This window comes from Syngnathus leptorhynchus, chromosome 4, assembly GCF_054491065.1.
Source record: "Syngnathus leptorhynchus isolate UIUO chromosome 4, UIUO_Slep, whole genome shotgun sequence".
Taxonomy (NCBI): domain Eukaryota; kingdom Metazoa; phylum Chordata; class Actinopteri; order Syngnathiformes; family Syngnathidae; genus Syngnathus; species Syngnathus leptorhynchus.
The window spans coordinates 14018499-14042258 of record NC_141198.1 but is presented as its reverse complement, the minus strand read 5'-3'; the positions used below and the strand labels follow the sequence as shown (position 1 = coordinate 14042258).

The 23760-nt window shown below is 43.0% G+C and overlaps 1 protein-coding gene and 1 non-coding gene across 3 annotated transcripts in view; one reads left to right on the top strand and one right to left on the bottom strand.

The window, feature by feature from the left end:
- Positions 1-11985, top strand: part of sema6a (sema domain, transmembrane domain (TM), and cytoplasmic domain, (semaphorin) 6A) — an 81806-nt gene extending 69821 nt beyond the window's left edge. Inside the window, exons 18-19 of one of the 2 annotated variants that reach the window (XM_085908959.1) lie at positions 1199-1378; positions 8730-11985. In XM_085908959.1, coding sequence (XP_085765085.1) covers positions 1199-1378; positions 8730-9868 — 1319 coding nt within the window. In that variant the 3' untranslated portion in view covers positions 9869-11985. The remainder of the gene's footprint in view (positions 1-1198; positions 1379-8729) is intronic. The other variant, XM_085908960.1, reaches the window with a different exon arrangement.
- Positions 11986-16237: 4252 nt separating this feature from the next.
- trnap-cgg (transfer RNA proline (anticodon CGG)) lies at positions 16238-16309 on the bottom strand. The gene has a single exon. It is a non-coding gene; the product is annotated as a tRNA-Pro (tRNA).
- Positions 16310-23760: the final 7451 nt, after the last annotated feature.

Below are 23760 nucleotides of genomic sequence, written 5' to 3'. Positions count from 1 at the left end.
GAGAAAGATAAATGTTAAAAAAAAAAAAAGATAGCATCTTCACAATTTTAAAGCTCCTTACTTGCTCGCAAATAATGGAGAGTGATATTTTGTGGATTGTAGACCTCCACCAAGGCCGAAACGTCATTGAAAAAAGAAGCCTTTCCCACCCGATAAAATGTGTTCAATACAATATCAAACACAATAAAACATCACCTTCATTTTATTGTTCTTCCAAATATGCAACCTAACAAAATAAATCAACAAAACAAAGCAAGTGTGATTTTTATGTTATTTCGATCACCACCAAATTGTACATTCATCAATCCCTTTTTTTCATATGAAGACTTGCGTTGGCCCACCTCCCCCACCCCTCCACAAAATCTCATTGGCTCAGTAATGAGTGCATTATTCTGCTTCCAAACAAGCAAACGAGAACGGGTTGAGCGTATCCCATAGTCAAGGCCAAACAATTTAAATTTAGCTCAGCACAACAAAGCAGAGTTGAACATTAATATTCAGATGCCATTCACTGCTGAATATGGCAAAATGCAGCAATGGTAAAATCAACAAACGGATTGAGGCGAAGCAGTGAGGCGAAAGGGAATCAATCACCCAACATCTCCAAATGAACTCAAAAGTTAGTGACAGAACCTTATATTGAAAAAGAAAAAAAAAAGTGCGCGAGTGTGCATTGACAGCGTTAGAAGCGCTTCTCAACCATTGGCAAAAAGTTGCTCGACGGGAGCGCCGCAGAGAAGGAAAGTCAGCATGTCGTCATCCTTCCTCTGAAAGGTGCCAACCCTCGGGTGAGGCTGGAGAAATGTGATTATACTTTGACATGAAGAGAAGGACATGACAATGTGGAGAGACACATTTACTAATGAGTTGCTCACGGGTCTCCGGGGGGGGGGGATCACTTTGTTGCCTCTTGTAGCCAAGCAGCTGTCCTTGGATGTTTTTGGGATCGCAGTGATGAGTGTGTGCACATATATGTGTGTGCACAGTTTTTACAAAAAGTTCAGCATATTCGGCTTTTGGATGAAATTTTAGGACGAGTATATAGATTTGTTTTCTTTTGGATTCCCTATTTATTCTTATCAATGTTCTTATTATTCTTATTAATATCATTCATTATGATTATTACATCTCTGCACTTTTTGTGAGTCGCCTCCCTCGGCAAAGCGAGCGTTCGGTTAACCTGTGTTGTGTCTGGCAGGCCGCCGTCACCACCATCACTACCACACCCTGTCACTCCCCACGCCGGCCCTACCCGAGGCCGCCGAGGGCCCCCTGGGCCGGGGCCGCATGGTGGAGCATAAGGTGCCCCCCATGAGTTCAGACACGGGAGAGGAGCCCTACATGGCCGTGCCCTCTCAGACTCAGCCCGAAGTCGATGGTAAGCCTTGGAACGCAACACATGCTCTCGGTCGGCTGTCACCTGTGGCAGGGGGGGGGGCTCGTGTAATTGAGATTTACGGCTTCATGGCTGCTTCCAGCTGACGAGGTGTACAGATCGCTTTGTCTCAAGCTGACAAATGACTTTACCCTTAAAAAACACAGCAGACAAACACATTCAACGCTCATTAGGATGCACACACGGAGACAGTCACGCGTTGGCCCCGTGGGATCAGATTTATCATTCCCTCGACTCTTCGTGTTCCACAAGAGATGTAATATCCAGGCCATTGTATTTATTTCCTGCCGGAGATGGCTAGAGCGTCATCTGTGTCTTGGTGACATGACAGGGCGTTCCCTTTCCACCCGCCTTCAAAACCTGCCTGACTCTGCGTCACCTCAAGGACGGCTCGCTGGAAGCTTGGCTGGTAGTGAGTGAAGTTAATCTGTTTGTCCTTAGTTAGGCTATCAGCGTTAACCCCAAAAATATACATTGTTGACGAAATAAAAAAGAGAGCACTTGCAAAAAAAAATGTAGTTTACTGTGCTATACTTTATTATCTTTTTTTCTCTTAAAAATATTGCATGATATTAAAACACTAAAATAACTCTGAAGGGTACAGATTGACATTTATCGCAATCTTTACCTAGCTAGGAAAAATATAGAAATGCCATCCCACATGAATGAATCCGTGTTGCCAAATGTCAGCTGGAAGCAGCGAGCGAAAGCCAGACAGCATGCGTTCAGCGCATCATGTTGTCATTACCTGAGCAGGTGTGTCACTGGAGCTGTTGCCTTTAAGAGTCACACACGTATGATGATGAGCTCATTCACTGACGTCTATAGCCGTCGACGGCAGCCAATGAGTTCAACTGTTGATAACTTTGGGTTGGCTCCAGTTCAGCATTCTCAGGTAATGACACCCAGGTCTCACCTTTCCAAACAAGCTTCTTTTATGATTCATTTTTGATTCTTATTTGATATGGCACTTTTTTTTTTTGGCTTTGTTTTATTCCAGCTCTTGAATATTTCATTTCTCCGCTGCAGTGATCTTTGTTTGAGTTGCTTTTCTGTGAGCAATGCTGGATATGTTTGCATGGCTTCAAGTCACATCTTTTGTTGCTGTTAGTTTTTCAGCTATTTATACGTATTTGACTTTTTTTTTTTTTCCTTCAGCTTTGATGGTATTACGCACAGATTTGCCCGAGTGCAGCTTAACGCGTCTCAGCATGGCAAATCGAGCACCGCAGTCTACGGCGTTCATTTCCCGCCCTGCCCATCCTGTCTTCTCTTCTTTCCTGTTGCCTTGCCCTTCAGCTAACAGCTGTACTGTGAAAAACTTCAGCCAACTCTCTCTGTAAAATTCCTGTCGAGGGGAGAAACTTTTCAATGTGCTGGGAAAAAAAAGAAGAGAGATATCAACCAGCCTGCTGCAGGAGAAATAAGGAAAACATGACACTAGCCACTATATTAGGTACAGCTCGAGAGATCTGAGCTTGACCGGGTGACTTTAGTGACTTAGACTAAAATGGATGTCAATTTGTGTCAGTAAAAACAGCCATTCATACGAAATATTCAACATCCAAAGATTTGGGAATTTGGCAGGAAGCCAGAACCACACAGGCACAGGGAGAACATGCAGACTTCTCACAGGAAAGCTCCAGCACTGATTTGTACCACCAACCAAGTACAAATAGCAAGTTCTAAGTTTTTGCAACAGGGTAGAATCATTTAATAGATGCAGCACAATTTCCTTCTGGATCAATAAACTTTCTAGCTATTTACCATGTTTATTATTGTGCTGGTAATTTGCTGAGGTGTGTGAGCGTTTATTGTCATGAATCTCATTACAGTGAACGAGAGCAGCACATTCAGCGTTTCAAATATCAGCTCTGTTAACATGATCCCATTTTAGGATTTTACTAGGATTTTAATATTTACTCATAGTTGTAAAGTTCTGGCTTCCAATCTGTGAGGAGCTTCACGTTCTCCTCAACGGTTTTCTACATGCGCTGGATCTTCTCGCCACGTAACACTCACGTTATGTTCAGAGAAGTTTCTAGATTGTTTACAATGTGAATGGCTGTTTTTTATGTACGTGACTCATGATTGGCTAGCACAAACGGAATTGTCCCCCTAACGTGAGTGTAGAACAATGTAAATGGTAAAAAGTTTTCCGGTCAAATGTATCAGTTCCTATCAGGAAAGCTTCTCAAGATAATTTGGCGCTTTAAAAGAAATTAATCCCCCAACTTTTTTTTTTTTTTTTCCATTTGCAGCGGAGACGTTGCAGGATCTTATCTCCTAATGAATATTATTATTAGGCCAAAGCCGCTACAGTAATTAAACAGGCGCCGCAAAGTGAGGAGTATTAACAAGCCGGCGGCGCGGCGTTATCTGCTGCTTCAGTCAGGGGGGGGGCTTGCCGTCTCTTAGTGGCTTTTTTTTTCACAGTACATTTGCAATTTCGCTGTCTGTGTGTCTGTCTATCACAACAAGCCCCGACCACCCTCTCGCCTCAAACCACGCCCACCGAACACCTCGCCATCTCCTGCCACTGTGACCCTCCCTGCATCCAACAGGGATGGCATGTTCCAAGGCTGTACCTTTTTAAAAATGATTCCTCAACCAATTTATGGATACCCCAACCCCCCCCCCCCCCCCTCCTCATCCATTCCTGCTCCTGCCCTGGTCGACTGTCTCCTCTCCAACAAGACTCATATCTCTTCTCTTGTCTAAATGAACCCCCTCCGCCCCTCCCCTTTTGTCTCTCTTTCCTTTTTCTTCCTCTCCCTCCCCGTCCACTTTTCCTCAGCCCGACCTGTAGCCGCCACTGTGTTGCTCCAATTTATGGCTTCATTACAGCAGCTATCCGCGGGAGACAGCCGAGGGTGAAAGAGGGAGGCAAGCTAGACGACAGGGGCAGGAGACATGGGAAATAAGAGAGTGGCGCAAAAGCAACATGCATGATGAGGATTTATTTAACAAGAAGGACAATCACGGGAGAGGTGAGCTAAAAGAAAAAGACAGCCGAAAAGCAAAGGGGAAATAGAATTGCGCAAAGGTAGAGCGAGTTTTAGCGAGGAAAAGATGTCCGTGCTTTTTTTCCTAAGCGGGAGTTCAAGTCGACAAACAAGGCTTATACTAGAAGAAAAAAAATTAAAGCCATTACAAGCCCATTGCATTGACAAATTCTTTCATTCGGTAAATAATCTCTCCACATTGAAATGATTACTGAACGCTATAATGCATTGAATAAAACATCATGACTTGACCTCAAATGCAGGCTGCCGATAGTTTTTGGCGAGATTACGACCTTGCTCACATTGAGATGTTATTTTTCACTTCAACCGAAGCCGGTCGAAGGAACGTCAATCTGGAAGGTTAGAAGCCAGGAATGAGCGCTGACAGATCTTCTTGTGATGCACCGTGCTAGCAATAACGCCATCGTGTAACTTTAACCCTCGGCAACCCACAGATTCTTTGCAAATACGTAAGATATTGAAGAATCGCTCGCTATTGGACAGCTCTCAGTGGAGTTTGAGTATATTTCCATCATAAATGAAGTATATATAATTTGGATCACTGAGTAACAACATTAAATAGAAAAAAGTCCACTAAATAGGCATCATTTAACATGTTTATTTATTAAAAGTTATATTCAAATGATTCAAAGCATCACAAATGCTTCATACACAATTCCTTTTCTACCTTTTTTATCAGAATTGTTTTGTGTCGTGTCCAAATCAGCTTCAAACATGTTTGAACATTTTCAAATATGTTAGATGCATTTTGATTCTCAAAGTGAAAAAAAAAAAAAACATGAGCACAGAATCTACTGTCGGCCACAGCTCACACTCGCGCGCCACCGGGCCTCTTGATAGTCCCGGTCAATATTGCTTTTTATTGTTCAAAAACTCAGTGTGTGTGTGTGTGTGTGTGTGTGTGTGTGTGTGTGTGTGTGTGTGTGTGTGTGTGTGTGTGTGTGTGTGCGTGCGTGCGTGCGTGCGTGCGTGCACACGGAGCAGCAGGTGAATAATCGGCTCGTCGTGACTCATAGCAGAAACAGAGGACTCGATGTTTTGCCGACGTTCCGCACTTCCTCTACTGACGCAAGCGGCAATTTCCTCCCCTGATTAGCTCATTGTTCTCTTCACGCTGGCTAATTGTCGCAGCTAGCATTATCGTTTGTATGTTTTGCTTCTCGTTCACCTTCTTCCTCAAATACAGGCTTGTGCTCTCTTTTGGTTCACCATCGGGCACTAATACAAAGTGATGAGTGCACGAACAACATTGAAGCTGCGCGATTCAAAGATCAGGCCTTTAAATATAAACATCTCATCAGTGTGCCGTCTTTCATTTGGAATAACAACACTACTGTGAGTGCCTCTTAATGTGTATGCATAAGCTTTAATTGGATCATTAAAGAAGCAATATGTCCGAAGTTGAAAGGATACCGACGTGAAAAGCATTTGAACGACATACTCGCTTGTTGAAGAAGAATCGTGTTTATCTTGTTGCCATGGCTGCTCTTACATAAAAGACATAAAAACCCTGTCCATTTTTATTCATAACTTCCACATGAGAGCTGAAATATGAGCGGGGGGCCCTTAAGCGACTATTTTAATTGACACCGTTGCTTTAAATAGCAACATCTGTCAGTATTTCAATAATAATGGGCCTTTTTTGAAATAATGGCTTCTTTCTTCAGAGCATCAAGCTCTGCGGACATTTTTCAGCTGGGTAACGATCAATACCCCCCCCCCCCTTTCCTCGCCATATCTGAGTTTGAAGTGTTAAGTAAAAGGTTTGTGGGCACCCCATCAACCCGTTGTGATGCTTCTCCACCTTGAAGCATTTTCCCAGAGTTGACACAAAGAGCAGTTGTGTGGCTTCAAGTCAGCCGGAGCAGCGCCTGACAGCGCTACCAATATATGTTTGACACCCACTAACAGCGTTTTACAAATAGCCAAGGCTGTTTTGACTGCTAGGAATACATATCAGATGATCCGGAGATATGTGGATGGAATGTTGAATCTGGAGGTCAGGAAAAATGTTTATTCCTCATCCATGGGGTCTTTCACATTTTAGTTCAGATTGTCTGTCCGAACCACGCTTACCATTTAAAAAGTCGACTGTTCATAAAAAGAGGCCAGGGACCGAGCGGCATTTACAACAGTGGTCTGTTATTTCTCTTTGATCACGGGAAACAATTTGTCAAATGAAAGCCGGAGGTCTTCAAAGTTTTTCTTTCTCAGGAAGTGTGCGAGCGAATGTCCTGTGATCCATGGTAGAGCACGGGTGAGAATGAAAGGATTTCGTTTTAGACCTCCAACAAAAAAAAAGTCAGACAGGAAGAGGCATGCAGTGGAGGTTAAACAAGGCATTAACCTCCCCAAGACCACAACAAAGCGTCACTGTCGGCCTTCTTCAATTAAGTGTTTGACCAGAGTGAGTCATTGCCCTCTGACCTCCAAATGCTGAGAGTGAAGGTCGGTCTCAATGTCGGGACAAATGGGAACAAAGGCAGATGAAGCCAGTCATATTTAGCAAACATTGAGAGGAAGAATTTGATATTATCTTTTACTTTTGTTGACAAGAAATATTGTCACTATTCTGAAAAGAACCTGAAAATTCAAAACTAATCAATAAAAGACAAGATAATTGTTCAAAAATAAATGAAAAATATTACCAACAAAATAAAAACAAGCACATATTCAATGACTTGAAAACAATAGATTTATTATTGTAAAAATGAAATAAAAGCTACAAAAAATATTTAAAGTCACAGAAAGTAAAGTATTAAAAAATCTAATAGAGCATATTTAAAATGGATAAAATATTTTACAAATAAAATAAAAACCTAAGGTCAGGTCTGCTAAAACCACTGCGCTGAACACCCAAATCTCCCCCACCCCCACAAACAAGTCCTTGAGGGTCACTGACTGAAACTGTATCCACTTGGAGCTAGCGATATGGCTTCTCTACATTCTCTGCAAAAGATGTCGACTCACAAAGTTCACAACAAAAGCTCGGCAGAGGTTGCATTTTCTGTCTTCAAACATCAGCCGCCGAGATGGAAAGCAGATGTTAGCTCCGAGCTCGCCTTTGTTCTCCACCTTAGATAACGCCGTGCACGCTATCTCCTCGGCCGGGCGCGTCCATGTTTTTGTCTGGCGAAAATGTTTAGTTAAGCTCCCGGTGAAGTATGACCGAGCCGCACGTCATCGTCACCCCGTAAAAAAAGACAAGGCAAGGATGTGTTTACAATGGTCGTCCTGCTAGATCTTCCATTGTGACGCTGGCCAGCACTTGAGTTCATTTCACAGAGCAGGCTGGTGGGTCGTGCTTTTGGGCTGTATTAAAACTCACAGACGGTGAAATTATTTTTAACAATTGTATTTAAATATTAGCGCCGGTGCTCAATGTGTGCTTAGGTTCACGTTGGACGAGTGATGTCACTGCACGTTGGATTTGGCATCCAATCGGCTTTATTCTTAATGAATTCTCTTAATTTGATCAGATTGGATGGCAGCTTTACAAAATGTCAGCCATGCACCCAAGAAGAAGAAGAAAAAAAAAAAGGCAGCTGGTACATTTGGGCCTTCTTTCTTCCCATTCATATCCTTTTTCATTTTGGCAGATGGTTTTTTTTTTTTTTTTTGCTTCTTCTTCTTATCGTGGATTTTAAATGTGAATCAGGCTCAACAAAACACGCTGAGATTGGATTTAAGGAGGGGAATATTAAATATGGCTGCCAAAAGCAATTTCAGAAGGTGTTTACTCGCGATAGGATAAAGCATTTTTCATTTGCATGTTTGTTATGAGAGCACTAATCTATTTAGGTTTTTAATTCAGTATCATTTTCTGTCCTTTCGGGGGTTTAGTCCAATTACACATAATGACCCGAAACCCTTTTTTATTTTTTTCAGAAAGCTGCAGTTGCCATTTCTTGCTATTTCTTTGACTGACAATGAATACACAAGGAATCAATCATTCTTATATTTGTTTCTTATGGAATATGTTTTTGTACAAAATAGCCAATTTTGGGGGGGGGGGGGGGCTGTTACATATAACCCAAAATGTTGGGTTGGTCCCTTTTTCAGCCAATTTGGGTTCTTTTTTTTGTCCCAACTGTTTTTGGAGTGATAGTAGCGTGTTGTAAATAGTTGTTGGATAGCAGAAATGGCATGGTTTCGATTTTCGATCAAGTCAGATTTTAAGGACACGAGACATTGATTATCCACTCAGCCTGGAGGAGTTGTTTGTGCTGCAGTCTGAATCTGAGCAGGAGAACGTTGCACTTTTGGGTTCGATTGGATTTCAAGGCGTGAATATGCTCTCTCTGCAGGCGTGATCCGCGAGAGCTACCAGAAGGGTCGCGACCAGCTGGTTCCCGTCACCCTGTTGGCCATCGCCGTCATCCTGGCGTTCGCCATGGGCGCCATCTTTTCCGGCATCATTGTTTACTGCGTTTGCGACCACCGGCGGCGAGACTTGGATCTGCCCGGCCGCAAGGACAAGGACAACCACCACCTGCACTCTCGCCGGGGCTCCATGAACAGCGTGACCAAACTGACGGGTCTGTTTGAGACGCAGGCCAAAGACGGCCGACCCGAGGCCATTCTGACGCCTTTGATGCACAACGGGCGACTCACGCCCAACGGAAAGATGCTCATCAAAGCCGACCAGCACCACCTGGATCTCACCGCTCTGCCGACGCCCGAGTCCACACCCATGCAGCCGCGCCGCAAGCCCAGCCGGGGCAGCCGCGAGTGGGAACGTAACCAGAACCTCATCAACGCTTGCACCAAGGACATGGCGTCCATAGGCTCCCCCGTCATCTCGGACCTGCCCTTGAGGGCGTCCCCGGGACACATCCCCAGCGTGGTGGTGCTTCCTCTGCCGCAGCACCAGCACCAACTCCCCCCTCACCTGCAGCAGTCCTACCAGCACGAGTACGTCGAACAGTCGCACCCCGGCGACCTCGGCCTCGTGGACGATCAGGGCGCCACCCTGGAGTACAAGACGGTGAAGAACGCCCACCACAATCTCACCATGGTGGATCCGGACGGGGTGCTGCCGCCCCGCGTGCCCCAACGGGAAGCTTCGCTCACCATCCCGCCGGCGGTGCCGCAAATGGGCAAGCGCCTCGAGGTGCACTCGTCCGTCTACGGCCTCCGGAAAGGCTCGTCGTCTTCCGCCTCGGGCTCTTCCGGCCTCAAGAAACACAACACCAACTCGTCCAACTCCTCCCATCTGGCGAGGCACCAGAGCTTCAACCGTGTGGAGACACCGCCCCCCGCGCCCCAGCGGGTGGACTCAATACAAATGACAGCGCAGGGCATATCTCTGTCGCGGCAGCCGGGCATGAGCTCCTACGGTTCGCTACCCCGCGGAGGCGTCAAGCACCTCAAGCCCGACGTCCCCCCAAAACCGTCCATTGTGTCGCTTTCCACAAAGGTGAAGTCCAGCGACGGCTGCACATAGTCTGACGGGGGGGGTCTTTCGAACTACCAGATCTTTTTTGTTTGTTTGAGTGTACAGTACGGTTGGTCATGTGACACAGTTGTTTTTTTTTAAGGAAACCCTTTCTTTTATACAAACGTGTAAATAACAACAAGCGAGGGAACAATTGCTACAGAGACCAGGGAACACCCCGACGATTTGATCTGTGTAGCATGGACAAGTGGGGGCTTTCTTGATCTCTACCGGGACAAAATGGATTCAGGTGGGCAAGGGGGAACCAACCGGGTGGGGTTTTTGGAGTGTTCAGTACATTGAGGGCCCGCCGACCCGAAGACTGAAAAGACGTTTCAGCTGCCTGTCGGAATACTGTGAAAAGCCTCCAAGTGTTACAGCAATCAAGCCGCCGCCTGGACTGGCCCGGACCAGAAAAATCCTCCCATTTCACTGAACAACACTTGACTGCTAATACTAATAGCGCCGTTGTATTTATTTTTTATGAAGTGCTTTTGAAGAGAAACAAAAAGACTTTTTAGGATCATCAATGAGAGAGGCCAGAAAGATCTTTTTAATATGAATTAATCAAGTGTGATTGAAAAAAAAAATACGACAACACATATTTAAAGTCATTAAACTGGAGCCAGTAGCTTTTTTTTTTTTTTCTTAATGACTTTAAGGTGAGGAAGAGAAGATATTTATTTACAGTGTGCCACAACGGACTTTTACTGTCATAGACCATTTAATTTAAAAGGAATATTTCCCCTTTTCAATCCATGTGCGCGTGTGCGTGTGAGAGAGAGCGTCAGTAACGCCGCTCCTGATTGGCTACGTCGTATCAAGAATCTTTTTTTAAACCCCTCCCCACATGTAAATTTGTGCCTTACACCCTCAAGTAGTGACAATGTTTTCTTCGATAGTTGTTAACTTGTAGTGTTTTTACTTTTTGCTTTTTCTTACGTCATGTTTCCCTGATTTGATAAAAAAATGCAATTAAAGAATGTAGATGTTATCGTTGTAATTCTGCTCCCCTACACACACACAACCACAAACATTTATGTTGTCAACTGTGCCACGAATGAGCTTTTGTGTTGTGTGTCCACCGAGACGTCATTGTTGTCGTGTTTTTCCACGTTTGGGTTTTTCTACAATTGTACAATTGTAAGGCGGTGGCACGACCGATTGACTGACACATTTGCTACCCGAGTGAGCTGCTAGCAGTTAGCATAGCGTTAGAGACCCGAGCTAACCTGGAAACGGTGCTTTTTGAGTCACATTAAACAGGCTGGTTCCTGTGAAGACAATAAAAAAAACGTGACCTAATAATAATACAACGCCCCATTTTGTAAGGCGAGTTTGTAGTGCAAAGTTAACTAATTTACCCTTACATTATTTGTCATTTTTTGAGCTGTCCCCACACTTAAATCAACAAAGCACTCCTTTCGTGTTATCTGTGTAGATAGGTGAATGTTTTTTTGAACTTTTGTTTTTTTTTCCAAAGCCAATTTTGTCTCAAATCACAACCCACTTGAGAAAGATTTGGAACTAGTGATGCTGCATTCAAGGCTGCTGGAAATTTGGATTGAAAAGTGTCCTGAGAATATGCCAAGACAGTCTATGATTTGTTTGTTTTCTTGTTTAAAAATACATTTGACCCAAAAGCGCTTGCGGGTGGGTGGTTGATGACCAGCCCAAAGTCTTCTGGAAAATGCTCCTGCTTCTAAATGCAGCATGCTACAGCTTTGCAGGTTCCTGTGCCCCCCTGACAAGAACCATGAAGTCAAAAATGTTTCAAGTGGTCACAAGCAGAATGTGACAACTAGAGGATGTTCTCATGTGCACATTCTGTGTTAAGTTTTTGAATCTAGTTTATGAGGTCCAATTGGCCAGTGAGGTTCTCTGGTGTGTGTGTGTGCCTTGTCGTCTCTCTCCCATCCCCTGATAACACGCAAAGCGCAGTGACCCGACGATGACGTGACCTTTGTGAGCTTGTAAAATATTGTGACGTCACACGTTTTTTGCCCTGTTTTTCCACCTCCTTAACATCTGATTCACAACTTAATGTATGTTGTAAAGGAATAAAAAAGACTTTAATTTAATGCAAAATGTAATTTAAAAAGAAAAAAAAATAAATTCTTGTCATGAAGTCCTTGGCCTTTTTTGCCCTGCATGTCTCTGAACGAGGTGCTTTTTTTATGCTTGTTTTGATATTTATTTTGTGGAAGACAGCATACTTGATGAATAATTAGGAAAATTGGGCAGCCTTTCGCTTTACAAACTAAAGATTGAAATCTTTTTCTTCAATAATCATCATCACATTGAACAGATTAACTCAAACGTGTAGTATCGAATCATAATTGTAAAATATGACGAAATTGTTTTTTTTTCTCATTTATTTCATTTTTCTATAGGCATATGTTTTCTATTCATTTCCTTTATACGATTACATGATAGCTGGTTAGCTAGCTAGCTAGCTAGGTACTGCAGATAAATACGATTGAATGATTGACGGAGATGTGTAGACATCTATTGTCCTAGATTGTTACTAAACATGCATCATAGCTCTGTTTTTTGTTGTTGCGCTTAGTCGATAAATACAGTGATTAAAACAATGCATCTCTTTGCCAACAAGTCAAAGACACAAATGTATCGAGTTAACCTTGTTAGTGGGCTCGTGTTTCCATGACGAACACTCGCCATCTCCAATCCTTCTGCGTAACAGTGTAATTAGTCAGGGCACACGGCCGCATATTACAAGGCCAAATGGAGTGTGCAAATTGGAGAGCAATATTTATGAAAGCAGAATTACATTGAGATGGGAAACAGTCCTTGTAACGGGATACGTACGGTGTAGCGGCTATTTCATAATTACATTGACGTTTGTGCCTTGCGGGAAAAAAACAAAAACGGGAGGTAATTGTGAATGACGGCTCACGTTAAAAACGGAGGCATGCTCCCATGTTGTCGCTCTGACAGGATTGTAATCACAATTTGACAAGAAGTTTCAAAGTTTAAAAAAAATAAAATAAATGAGACCCAACACTAAACGCATCTTTGTATGTATCAATCATCCAGAGTAGATTGTGTTACATTTTATCAACATTAGCAGTGGCTGCGTCGCGTAAATCCACAAAGATATTACGACCGGTCAAGCCGAACCCCCCCCCAGACGGTCGAGAATCCCCGCGCTCCCCCGGGCAGAGCCACTCATCCGACGAAGCGGAATCCACGCGCTCGGGCCTCGCTCGCTGCTCGGCCTGGCACCGCAACCTGCGGGGACGACCATTTTAGTCACATTCTAATCCTGTCGTGTGTCATTATCCCAGCACTGATACTGTCTGGAGCTCCCGGCGCTCAAATGGCACAAAGCCCGTATTCATTTCTTAAAATCAGAATATGGCTGATGTGATGAACAAAGGCAGGAATACATGAAAAATCATCATGAAAAGACGTAAATAATAGAGATCAATATCTGATGTCAGGCAAAGACGAGGGTCTACTCTAAATGGATTCTCTCATCAGAAAACAGTCTGCACAGTAAGGCTCCACAACAATGGGATGATTGGTACGAGTGTTTTCCAGCGACAGTAGCAGATCATTCAAAACAACATTGTCAGCAAAATACCAAGACTTTGCGGGCGGGGGGGGGGGGGGGGGGGGGGAGTACTCTCAGCTCTGAAACGTGGCAAGAAGACAAGTATACCTCAGAGACGAAGAAGAAGACGGACTGCAGCCAAGCCTTGTCGTGTGGTTGCAAACCACACAACGCACACACAGTGAGACACAGTACGATGGGACTTATGAACAGGCCTTGGCATGGAGATCAAAACAAGGCCCCCATGGGGGACGTTTGAGGGCAGCTCAGGCACATGAGATGGAGGCCTGCTCCTCATCACGCGGGCTTGCATACAAATGCGGACCTACGCGGGTCTTTAGTGCATGTCAAGAACATGGAGGAGAGCATATAATACCTGCAGGGCGTGCCCCGACCAAGCGGGGGTGCGGATTGGGGGGTTTTACGTGAAAGCTCACATGCAATCATTTCCTATATCCTCCCTCAAAGTGACACTCTGCATAAGGCTGGAAGAGGTTGTCGAGAGTGGAACGGATAATCCTGTCAAACTGTGTTTGCACCCGTCCGTGTGTGTGTGTGTGTGTGTGTGTGTGTGTGTGTGTGTGTGTGTGTGTGTGTATACTTGTATATGCACGATGTGAAAACCCCAAGATGCCATAGTGACGGACTTATGTAAATATAAGCAACAATCATGATGAAATAAATATAAATATCAAATGAACCACCTTTGAATATATAAAATGACCATCTACAAATCTTACGTTAGCTACAAATAAAAAGCATGTCTCATTCCTTCCAATTTAGCTCCCTCCATTTGGGATTTTAGAAATCCAGGCCCAGTGTGTGGAAGAAAAACAAAAGCATGTGCGTCAATTTGCACATGGCACAAGACATTTCTGAAGACGGTGTTCCATCAAAGCAGACAACTGCTGCTTATTTTGAAATAACATCCACAGATTTGTTTCGAAGAACCCATTTGTAAAAACAGGTTTGCCAGCAACGTGTGACACGCCGCTTGTCGTAGCGCATCTCTGATGTGAGAAGACACACCGTCTGATAAAGGTTGTCACACGCACCTCGCCTGGGCTCGTCCAGGACTGATGAAGCAAAAACACGTCTCATATGAGTGCGATCGCAGCTGGAGGTTGTCTCCAAGCCTTAAGCAACAACATCTCACCTTGTTAGGATCCTGACAGGAGACCAAAAAAAAAAAAAAAATCAGGTCACAATGCCAGATTCAGGTCGTCACTTCTTTTTTGTGTGTCTTCATTTTTTGCGAAATGGACTAAGACTAGATTCAACCAGGCTGAACAACTGAAGCCGGTTGCCATTTGTGTACTGAAGTTGAAATCAATTGAATGTTACACTCCAGCTATTCTAAAATGTTAGTGGCAGCGGGATGGTTCCGTGGGGAACCCCTCTGTTGTTGGACTTTTATGGTTTAAATTGTCCATGAGCTTGTATTTCCCCCTCAGTGAAGGGACAGCCAAGGATTTTCATTTACGCTACAGCCGCATTTGACTGGTTTACTGTTCACTTAATGTGAAAATTATACAGTGTGCCCAGTATTACATTTTAATATGCATCCGTGTAGTCAGGACACTGTTGACTGGATTGCGTGTTTGTGTAACTTTGTCCTTGAAAGGGTGAGTCAAATGTATCAACAGTGATTCACTACCTGCCGGTTGGTCGAGGTCACTCTCACACACACGCGTGTCCTTGAGTTCTCATAACAGCAACTTCTCTGCCTTCAGTTTGTTCGCTGTCAAATAAAGAAAAGACTAAAAAAAAAAAAATCGATTTCACTTGTGCAGTCTTACAAAGGTAGGCAAGCCAAAGTGATTCCTCTGTTGTGTCCATTAAGTGTGGGGTCATTAGCCATGGCTGAAACGTTTACCAAGACAAAAAGGTCAGCTTGAAAGACGTTTTATTTTTGGTGGGCTGCTCAAACAGACCCAACCACACACTTTTGGGCACTATGTGGATAGTTTGAAAAATGAAACCAGAGTATAAACTGAAGTCCTTAAGGAAAAATGTAGAGAAACGGCAAGAAGGATTAAGAGTGGGAGAAAAAAAAAAAATAGTGGCTTATTAACAACCACAGCAATCAATACTGATCAGCATTAATAATGCTCTCATGAGACAAAGCATCTGTACCTAATCAAGTGTCCAGAGAGTCAACATACTGTACATGTGAGCATTGATCACATTTCTTTTCCTGTCCTTCACACTCCAAGATGTGAATCCATTATCTCCTCCTCATCCCACCTGACCTTCGTCACACCACCCCTGCATCGAGTCCGTCCATCTTTTGGAGCCCACCGACTCAATGCTATCTAATCTGTCCATCTTTCTCCTCCTCCGAGCCCATCGGCTCAGGCACCAACCTGTCACTTACACCTCTGAGCTATGACACACACACACACACACACACGCACGCACGCACGCACGCACGCACGCACGCACGCACGCACCCTCTGCACTATAATCAGACGTGTCTCAGCTGCTGGTCTCCTCTCTGAGGAACTAAAAGCCTCAACAGTCGTGACAAAGTGTGTATTCGTTTGTGTGCGTGTATTTCACAAATGTCAACGAGTAGAGAAAGTAGACGCACAAGTGGGTCAAAAATGACCGGTGAAGGTTTTTTTTTTTTTTTTTTTAAATATCTTCAAAGATAAGTTTTCTTTTCATATTCCAAGTATTATTATTATTTATTTTACTGTATTTTATTTATGCCGGTATCCAATTTTTGGATTGACCCTAGTTTACCACTGACACCAACAACCTACAAATTGGGAGACAAACACTCTACCCACAATTGATAGCTCGTCCGGGATTTGAACCCGGGACCTCTCGCACCCGAAGCGAGAATCATACCCCTAGACCAACAAGCCACGGAAGAACCATAATGGGGGGGGGGTGGTAGAGACTGTGTGTTAAGATTTCAGGATTACCCGCATGAATATGAATGATGCACCAGCCTCTGTTTGACAGGGCCTCAATATGCATGAAAAGCATGATGAATTGCTCCAATCCAGACCCATTATTGGATTGGCGCAAGCCCATTGTTCCGCGATGGCCGGCGTTTACGCCCACTATAAAATGACTATTAGGTACCCGTGCTTGACCTGGCCTTGTTCCACGAGGTCGCCCGTCTTGTGACAGAGCTGCATTCGTCGCACTTGACGTCGAGTCTTGAACTCTGACCTCTGTGTGCTTTGCGAAAGCCGAGTAGAAGATAAAGGTGCGACGAAGCGGGAGACATCAAATGTACTGCGGCCACCAACTGGATGCAAACTTATGACGTTAACAATTGACATCATAGAAAGTCCTCAAAGTGTTTCGCTTAATGAAGGTCCGACCTGCCTTGTTTGTGACAGAGGGAGGCTGAACATGTTGAGATGCTTAGCAACTGTGCCAGCTCTCATATTCTCTTCCTCTAACCCTCTCTCTCTCACACACACACACACACACACACACACACACACACACACACACACACACACACACACACACACACACACACACACACACACACACACACACACGGATATGAAAGCCCCTCCTCCATAATTGATGTAGTCGATAAGGCTCCCCGGGGGGAGCATCCTATTTTCCCCAGCTGTTCTCGGCCATCTCCTGCTCACCTTCCTTCTTTTCCTCTCCTCTTTCATCTCAACCACTCATTTACATCCCGCTCCGTTTTAAGATCCCCGCTCGGTTGCGCACGGAGGTCACAGGTTTGATTGCAGCGATGCAAAGCGTGCGTCCTACGACCTTTCTTACTGTTTGACCGCCAAGTTATTCCAAATCTCTATTATCTAGATATCAATTCACTATGACGTGCGGTGAGGTTCATGACTGGGGAGGCTACGCCTTCCTCGCCTCCTCTGAGCGCACATCCCGGCCGCATACTTACCAACTGAGTCGCCTTGAAAGAAAGGCTATTCTACTTCGCCTAGGTCCCGGCGCATCCTCGGCCTAGTCACCTAAACTGAACTAGGGGATGTGAATATTAGGGGTAAGAATTTCGAGAGCGTTCCAATTCCCCATTTAGAGTCCAATCTTAACGTGTGTGGTGCCAGGTGTGCTGTAGCATGAGCGAGGCTAACCCTCATAGAAGACTGAGCCTCGATTAAGGTCCTTCCGCTCTGGACCACCGCACCCCGCGTGCTTTGTTCCTAGAGTCGGAACTCAGGGGGGCCGCATACTTACCCCCTGAGTCGCCTTGACCCTTCGTTAACACCGCTAGGTATCAAGGTCAAGCCACTCAGGGCAGAAGAGCTGGGGATCAATCCACGCCGATCAGAGTGAGAACCAGCCGCGGTGAACCGCTGCCTTTCTCCTCCGATCAGGGTCCAAGAGCACTGGAGCCAGCCCTGACTAAGCAGTGCCTCCCCAGTGCTCTCCTCTCAGTTGTACCTACAAAAAAAAGCTTCCTTCTTCTTTGTCCCATGACGACGCACGACCTAAAGAGATGCTGGATTCATTCCTTCCACTTTGCTGTGCGTCGTACATCGCTAGGCTCCAGGGAAGGCAAACCTGCCAACAAAGTACCTAGAGGGAACTCACCTGTATTGCAGTAATAGTTGAGGGAATGGCTGAAAAAAACAATGCTGTATTCTCAACCCTGACTAGTGTGTCTTCAAATAGGGCTGCATTCTTTGTCCCTGTTGAGTACAAAAGTTGCTTATCCATTTCATACCATCCACTTCTTACTATATTTTATCCCCTACACTTTTGATTTCATTGAATATAATGTTCAGGTGTCAATTTTATTTCCTGTGATCTCTTAGATCACTGCAATCTACACAGCATCTTTTATTGTACTATCTTACCTGAAGGTCCTTATTTTGGGTGTCCCTTACACTCACGGTACCATGATTTTTCCAAAATGGCCACCACGCCGTCTGGTCACCCTCGGGCACCCCCTCGTGGCTATCCTTAGCATTGCGTCCGATTGAATTTAGGTTGGTAGGTTTATTTAGATTTTTTTTTGGTAGTTTTTGGTGGGAATTTAATTCAGCATTTTTTAAAATTAGGATTAGGGTTAACCAAAATTAAATTCAAATCGGTCAATAATTGCATATTCAGAATAGTGAATAAAGCACATGAAATCGAAAACTTGTTTTCGGGTCGTGCGTACCACTCCGTTCTGAAGTCCCGTTGTCCGAATCAAACCTTTTAACTCCGGAGTTGGTTTTCCTTTACTGATGACCTCCTGCTTCGACCGAAAATCCATAGTTGAAAATCGTTTGGATATGTAATCCTCCATTGTAAAACGAAATGTAAAAACGTAAAACAACATAAATGGACGACAGCTGCTCACTGAACTGGAGATTTCTTATTCTACAGGTAGGCACATGAAGCATCCCGGGATCACTAGCACCCCCTGCCGTAAAGCTGGAGCACGTTTTTTTTGTAGCCTCCGTAAAGTCTCTTTTCAAAGTCGTTTTGTTCATCTTAAGAAACACGACGTTACGGACAGATGAAAAAAAAAACACTAGATATTCAATACATCATCTTAACTACGGAAATTTGTTAATATAGCCACACTGTTTGAACACTTAAACAGCGACAAAGACAGAGCAGTTCTGTCTAACTGCATAGCCTGTCAAGGTAGGCAGCCGTGTGATTAGCAATTCTCAGAGGAGGCTAGGCAGGAAGTTGGCGAATCGTCTTCGGTTTTAAAATGACTTAAAAAAATTCAGCGATGTTGGTTCAAAATGATACAAAACTATTGAAATGAAAAGGAAAATGACTTTATAATAAAAACAACAGAATTTGGTTTTCACCTTTTCATGATGGCAGGGGAGGTTGTAGCCTCCCTTGCCTCCTCTGACCTCTGACCGCACGTCCCTGAATTGACAATTCAGATATAAAGGCATATACGCAGCTCGTAGACAGGATCAAGCTGTGTCTAGATTTGTATCACTCTGCAGATATATCTTTTTTGTCTGGAGGAGAAAGGCGGACACACATTAACGGACACTCGCTTTAGAAGAAAAATCTGCCTACTGAGAGAACACTGGAATATTCACATCAGAGCTTGGTGCTCACCTTGTGCTTTTATTATTACATTGCACCATCGAGTGCAGGTCGTGCGTTTCAGTTGACATAATGCACTTACCAGCGCGCAACTATTCATCACACCCAGCCTCTTTTAGAATTATTCTTAATACACATATTTTATGGGCTTTACAATTCATTATTCATTCATAATAAATAAATCTTGCCACAGAGAGGCCATCTGATGCTGAAAAAGTGTGTTTGTGTAAGTGTGTGTGTGTTACTTTGAGCCTTCAGCACTTGTTTAAGTATTTACAGTGGAAAAGGACCAGACTCCGAATGTAACGGACAGAAAATACCGTCAAGTCCACTCAAAACATCGCTTTTAGAGAGAGCTGTCAGAGTCTGTTAGATCCAGAATTGGCCACAATGCGCTGTGGCACAAACAACGAAGAGAGATTGTCACACGTATTTCACTTATGACCAGCGATATCCACACAAACTAGTGAAAGTAGTGATTTGCGTTACAAGCTTTGTCACAGAACAAAAAAAAAACTTGGACGTCAAGGCAAAAACTGTATAAAGAACCAAAACTTTTCAGTGCCCTTCCCTGATTGACGTATTGTGGTCCCACTTGTCTTTGTGAAAACAATATTGTGTGTGTGTGTGTGTGTGTGTGTGTGTGTGTGTGTGTGTGTGTGTGTGTCTGTCGCCATGGGTCTTTGCCCACCGTCAGCTGAGCACAGTTTAGAGGAAATGAGGCAAGCTCAAATTGTTCCATAACGACTTCATTTAGAAGTGATACAAATTCATTAGCGATCGCCTATGTAGTAAAAATGTCTACCAATGAAGTTCATTCTTATAAAAGCTGCAATCTGAGGTAGTTGCTGGTCATGCAGTTTGCTTGAAGGGGGGGGGGGGGGCTCTCCTAGGGGATGCCGTGATGCCAACCAGCAGATGGACTAATCGTCATGTGAAAACAAGCGTGCTCTAAGTAAAAACATAGCAAGCGCAACCATGAATAAAACATAGAGCTGTGACTTTTAGTTGACTCCTCCATGATGGTCTCATTGTGGGTTTTTTTTCTCTATCTATCTATGAAAGCAACGGGATGTTATCGATGCAAGAATCAGAGCGGCACAGGTTTACATTCAGTGGATGCATTGCTCTGATCTTATGAGACGAGACAACAAGAAGTCTATTTCCAGACGGCTGCTCTGACACCACGACGAAACGCGCAGACGCGCAGAAGAGATGATGTTTTATCAGGAGAACAACAGGATGACATCCTAGTCTAATAATAGTTTTTCAACATTGGAAAAGTGTTTCCCCCCCCCCCCATGAATACAGTGGATGGGGAAAAATATCTACGCACACCTGTTTAAATGCAATTTAAATGGAAATGTCTTTGCATGAATAAATAAATAAATTAATTAAAGAATTAATAAAATCACTAATTTTGAAAATTGAATATTCAAAACATATATATATTTTTTTAAAAAACATCAAAAAATCAATTTGTAAATAAATAACATCGTTTTTATTCACAAATGTTTTCATCTCTTGTGGAATGTAACTATTTGCTATTTACAGTACTCCAAATAAAGTTCAGCTGTTCTGATAGGGTTTTCTTGAAACCTTTTTTTGTTTGTGTGTTTCAAGCAGTCTGAAGTCTTGCGTTAACAATGCCTGCAATTTCAATCTTGTTAATAATTAACATCAAACGGAAACGTTTCATTTTTGGCAGCACTCTGTGTTGACTTTATCATGCAAGCAACTTAGGCTACATTCAAATCTTGCAAGCCGCCTTAGCACTCCATCTTTAATACTTTGCTATTTGTAGTTTTCTTTTAAATATTATTATTTTTTAATTGAATTGAACGACTTCGGTGGTATTCACCGTATTCAATATCCATCAGGTATCAATCAAGACGTCCTGTGGCTAAGCATGTGAGTTTTGCATTGTAACTTTAGCAAAGCAGCCACACATCATTGACCTCGGCTTGCTCAATTAATCGGTTAATTAATTGAATGCTGGCCAGATGGGATATGAGATGCAAAATCCCCAGTGATGAACGCTCCTAAATTGAGGAAGATGAATGGCGCTTTGAAGTACATCCAATCCAACTAAAGTCTTTGATTAGCTTAAGGCAACTACTCTCATCAGAAGCGCACTTGCTTTGTGTCGCTTGGTCTCGTGTGCCAGATCTGTGTTTTTCTTCATCAAGTATATAAAAGATGAATTCTTGAACATGCACTTCATCCATCACTGCTACCGTACACACGCATACTTGTCACAATATTTGGACGTTTGTGAGTTGAGGCCGAAGTTGTTGTGCGTGTTTTGTAAATGAGCTTGTCGCCGGTTAGTAAACACAAGTCATTGTGAAGTTTGTGTACTTCTGCAAGTACGACGTGTCGCATCCAATGACGCGGGTGAGAACTTCTTTGATCCCCCCCCTGGGCTGAGCAGATGCATGCCGTGCAAGCGATACACCGGGATGAAAAACTCTTTGCTGTACGCATGACTGAATGATTGCACACGTTTTTTTGGGGGAGATGAAGCACTGGAAGCCCTTGCAACAGCTCGGGCGAAGCTTTAGTCCAAACCTCCAAAAAGGTTTGCATGTAATGTGGAACATCTAAACCAGTTTATATAAAATAGTCACCAACCAACAGACCACTCGATGAAACGGCAAGAATCTATAATACTGAGAGACCATATATATTTGTATTTTTTAATTCGTTAGCACATCTAAACTCTTTAGTCTTTTGAGCCCGTCTTCACTTTTGCACTTCTCCAACGCTGTTTATTTGCTGACAATTAAATAGACACATAAAAGAAAATTAAACACTGTAAATCAAATCGAATCATTTGATCGAAGGGAAGCCCACTAGTTTGTTATCGTTTAACACAGAGCACCATAAACGAGCAGATGAAAATTAGCATTGTTGTTAGAGTAAAAAATAATATTCACAGGCATATATTATATTTGCACGGAATGAGAATAAGGTGGTCCCAAGAAGCAGTGGCTTATATGAGATAAAATGTTCTAATTTTAGGAATGAGGACAGGAATAAAACATTAATGACTTGCTTGGTTTTTTTTTTTGCAAGGTTTTTGTTTTGCTGCCATTTTTTTTTTTTTTTGACTCGCTATTCATCCATTCACCCATGATCCACCCATCTGTCAACAGGATTATGTAGACAAAAGAAAAAACTGCTGGTACAGAATCTTTCATGCTCTAAAAGTTACACAGTGTTTAAAAAAAATTCAAGGATGTTTTTACAATAAGGTTTGTATCATGTAGTTTGTGCAAACAAAGAAGGCAGATATTTCAAAAGTATCTGGTCACCAATTTGCATTCTTGTTTTCATTTTAAGCCACAAAAATGCAGCGTCAAATTTACATTTGATTATTTCCAAGGTATTTTTTCTTTGTTTTTGTTTATTTGCTACTAATTAGATGTTCTTCTAAGGACGTTCCCATTGAGGTTCGTGAGACTCGATACACAGTAATGGCACCGTAAAAAGCATATTCCAATATAAATATCCTATTAAAATTCATTGAACAAAAAATAAAAACATATAGCACATAGGTCATAATAACTAAAAGTACATTATTCCCAAGCAAAGCATTGGGACCTAATGAGCAATGGAAAGAGAAAAAAAAAAACAGCTTCTCTGTCTAAATTCAATAGTAATTTCTAAGTAAAGCCAGTGTGCTACTTAAAACCAAAGAGTAAAATCTTTCTCCCTCTTGACTGATTAAAAAGTGAGGTGTCTTCTATCCAAATGGTTTTTATCATCAAACCTTTACCAGATTAGAAAAGGCTTCTGCTAGTGTGATTGTGTCTGTTTTCAAAAGAATAAAAAATTCCATTTCCAAGGCTGCCAGGCATAAAAAATAAAAAAAAAATTGAATTTGAGTAGAAACCAACGGCGTTGTTTGAGCGTAAGTGCACTTAAAGCCAATTACAGATATTAGGCAAGATTGTGTTCTTTACTGATAAGAAGCACTTTTACAGCAGGGACACTCAAAGAACACTGGACATTTTGAATTTCAGTTCAGCTAATAAGCACACTCGTCTTAATGATACATTCATAAGTGGAGTGTGTGAATGGATGTGGCAGAAATAACATTGACAAAAGTGGGGAAAATAAAATCGTTTAATCTATGAATTCAATCCACATTCTGCCCAATTCCCTTCAGCTTTCAAATAAATAATGAAGCCGCAAGACGTATCATTTTAGACCTGACTTGACAAATGGAATCTTTGTAACTTGTGGAGTAGAGCTTGTAAATCATGCCACTGTACACACATACAGATAATCA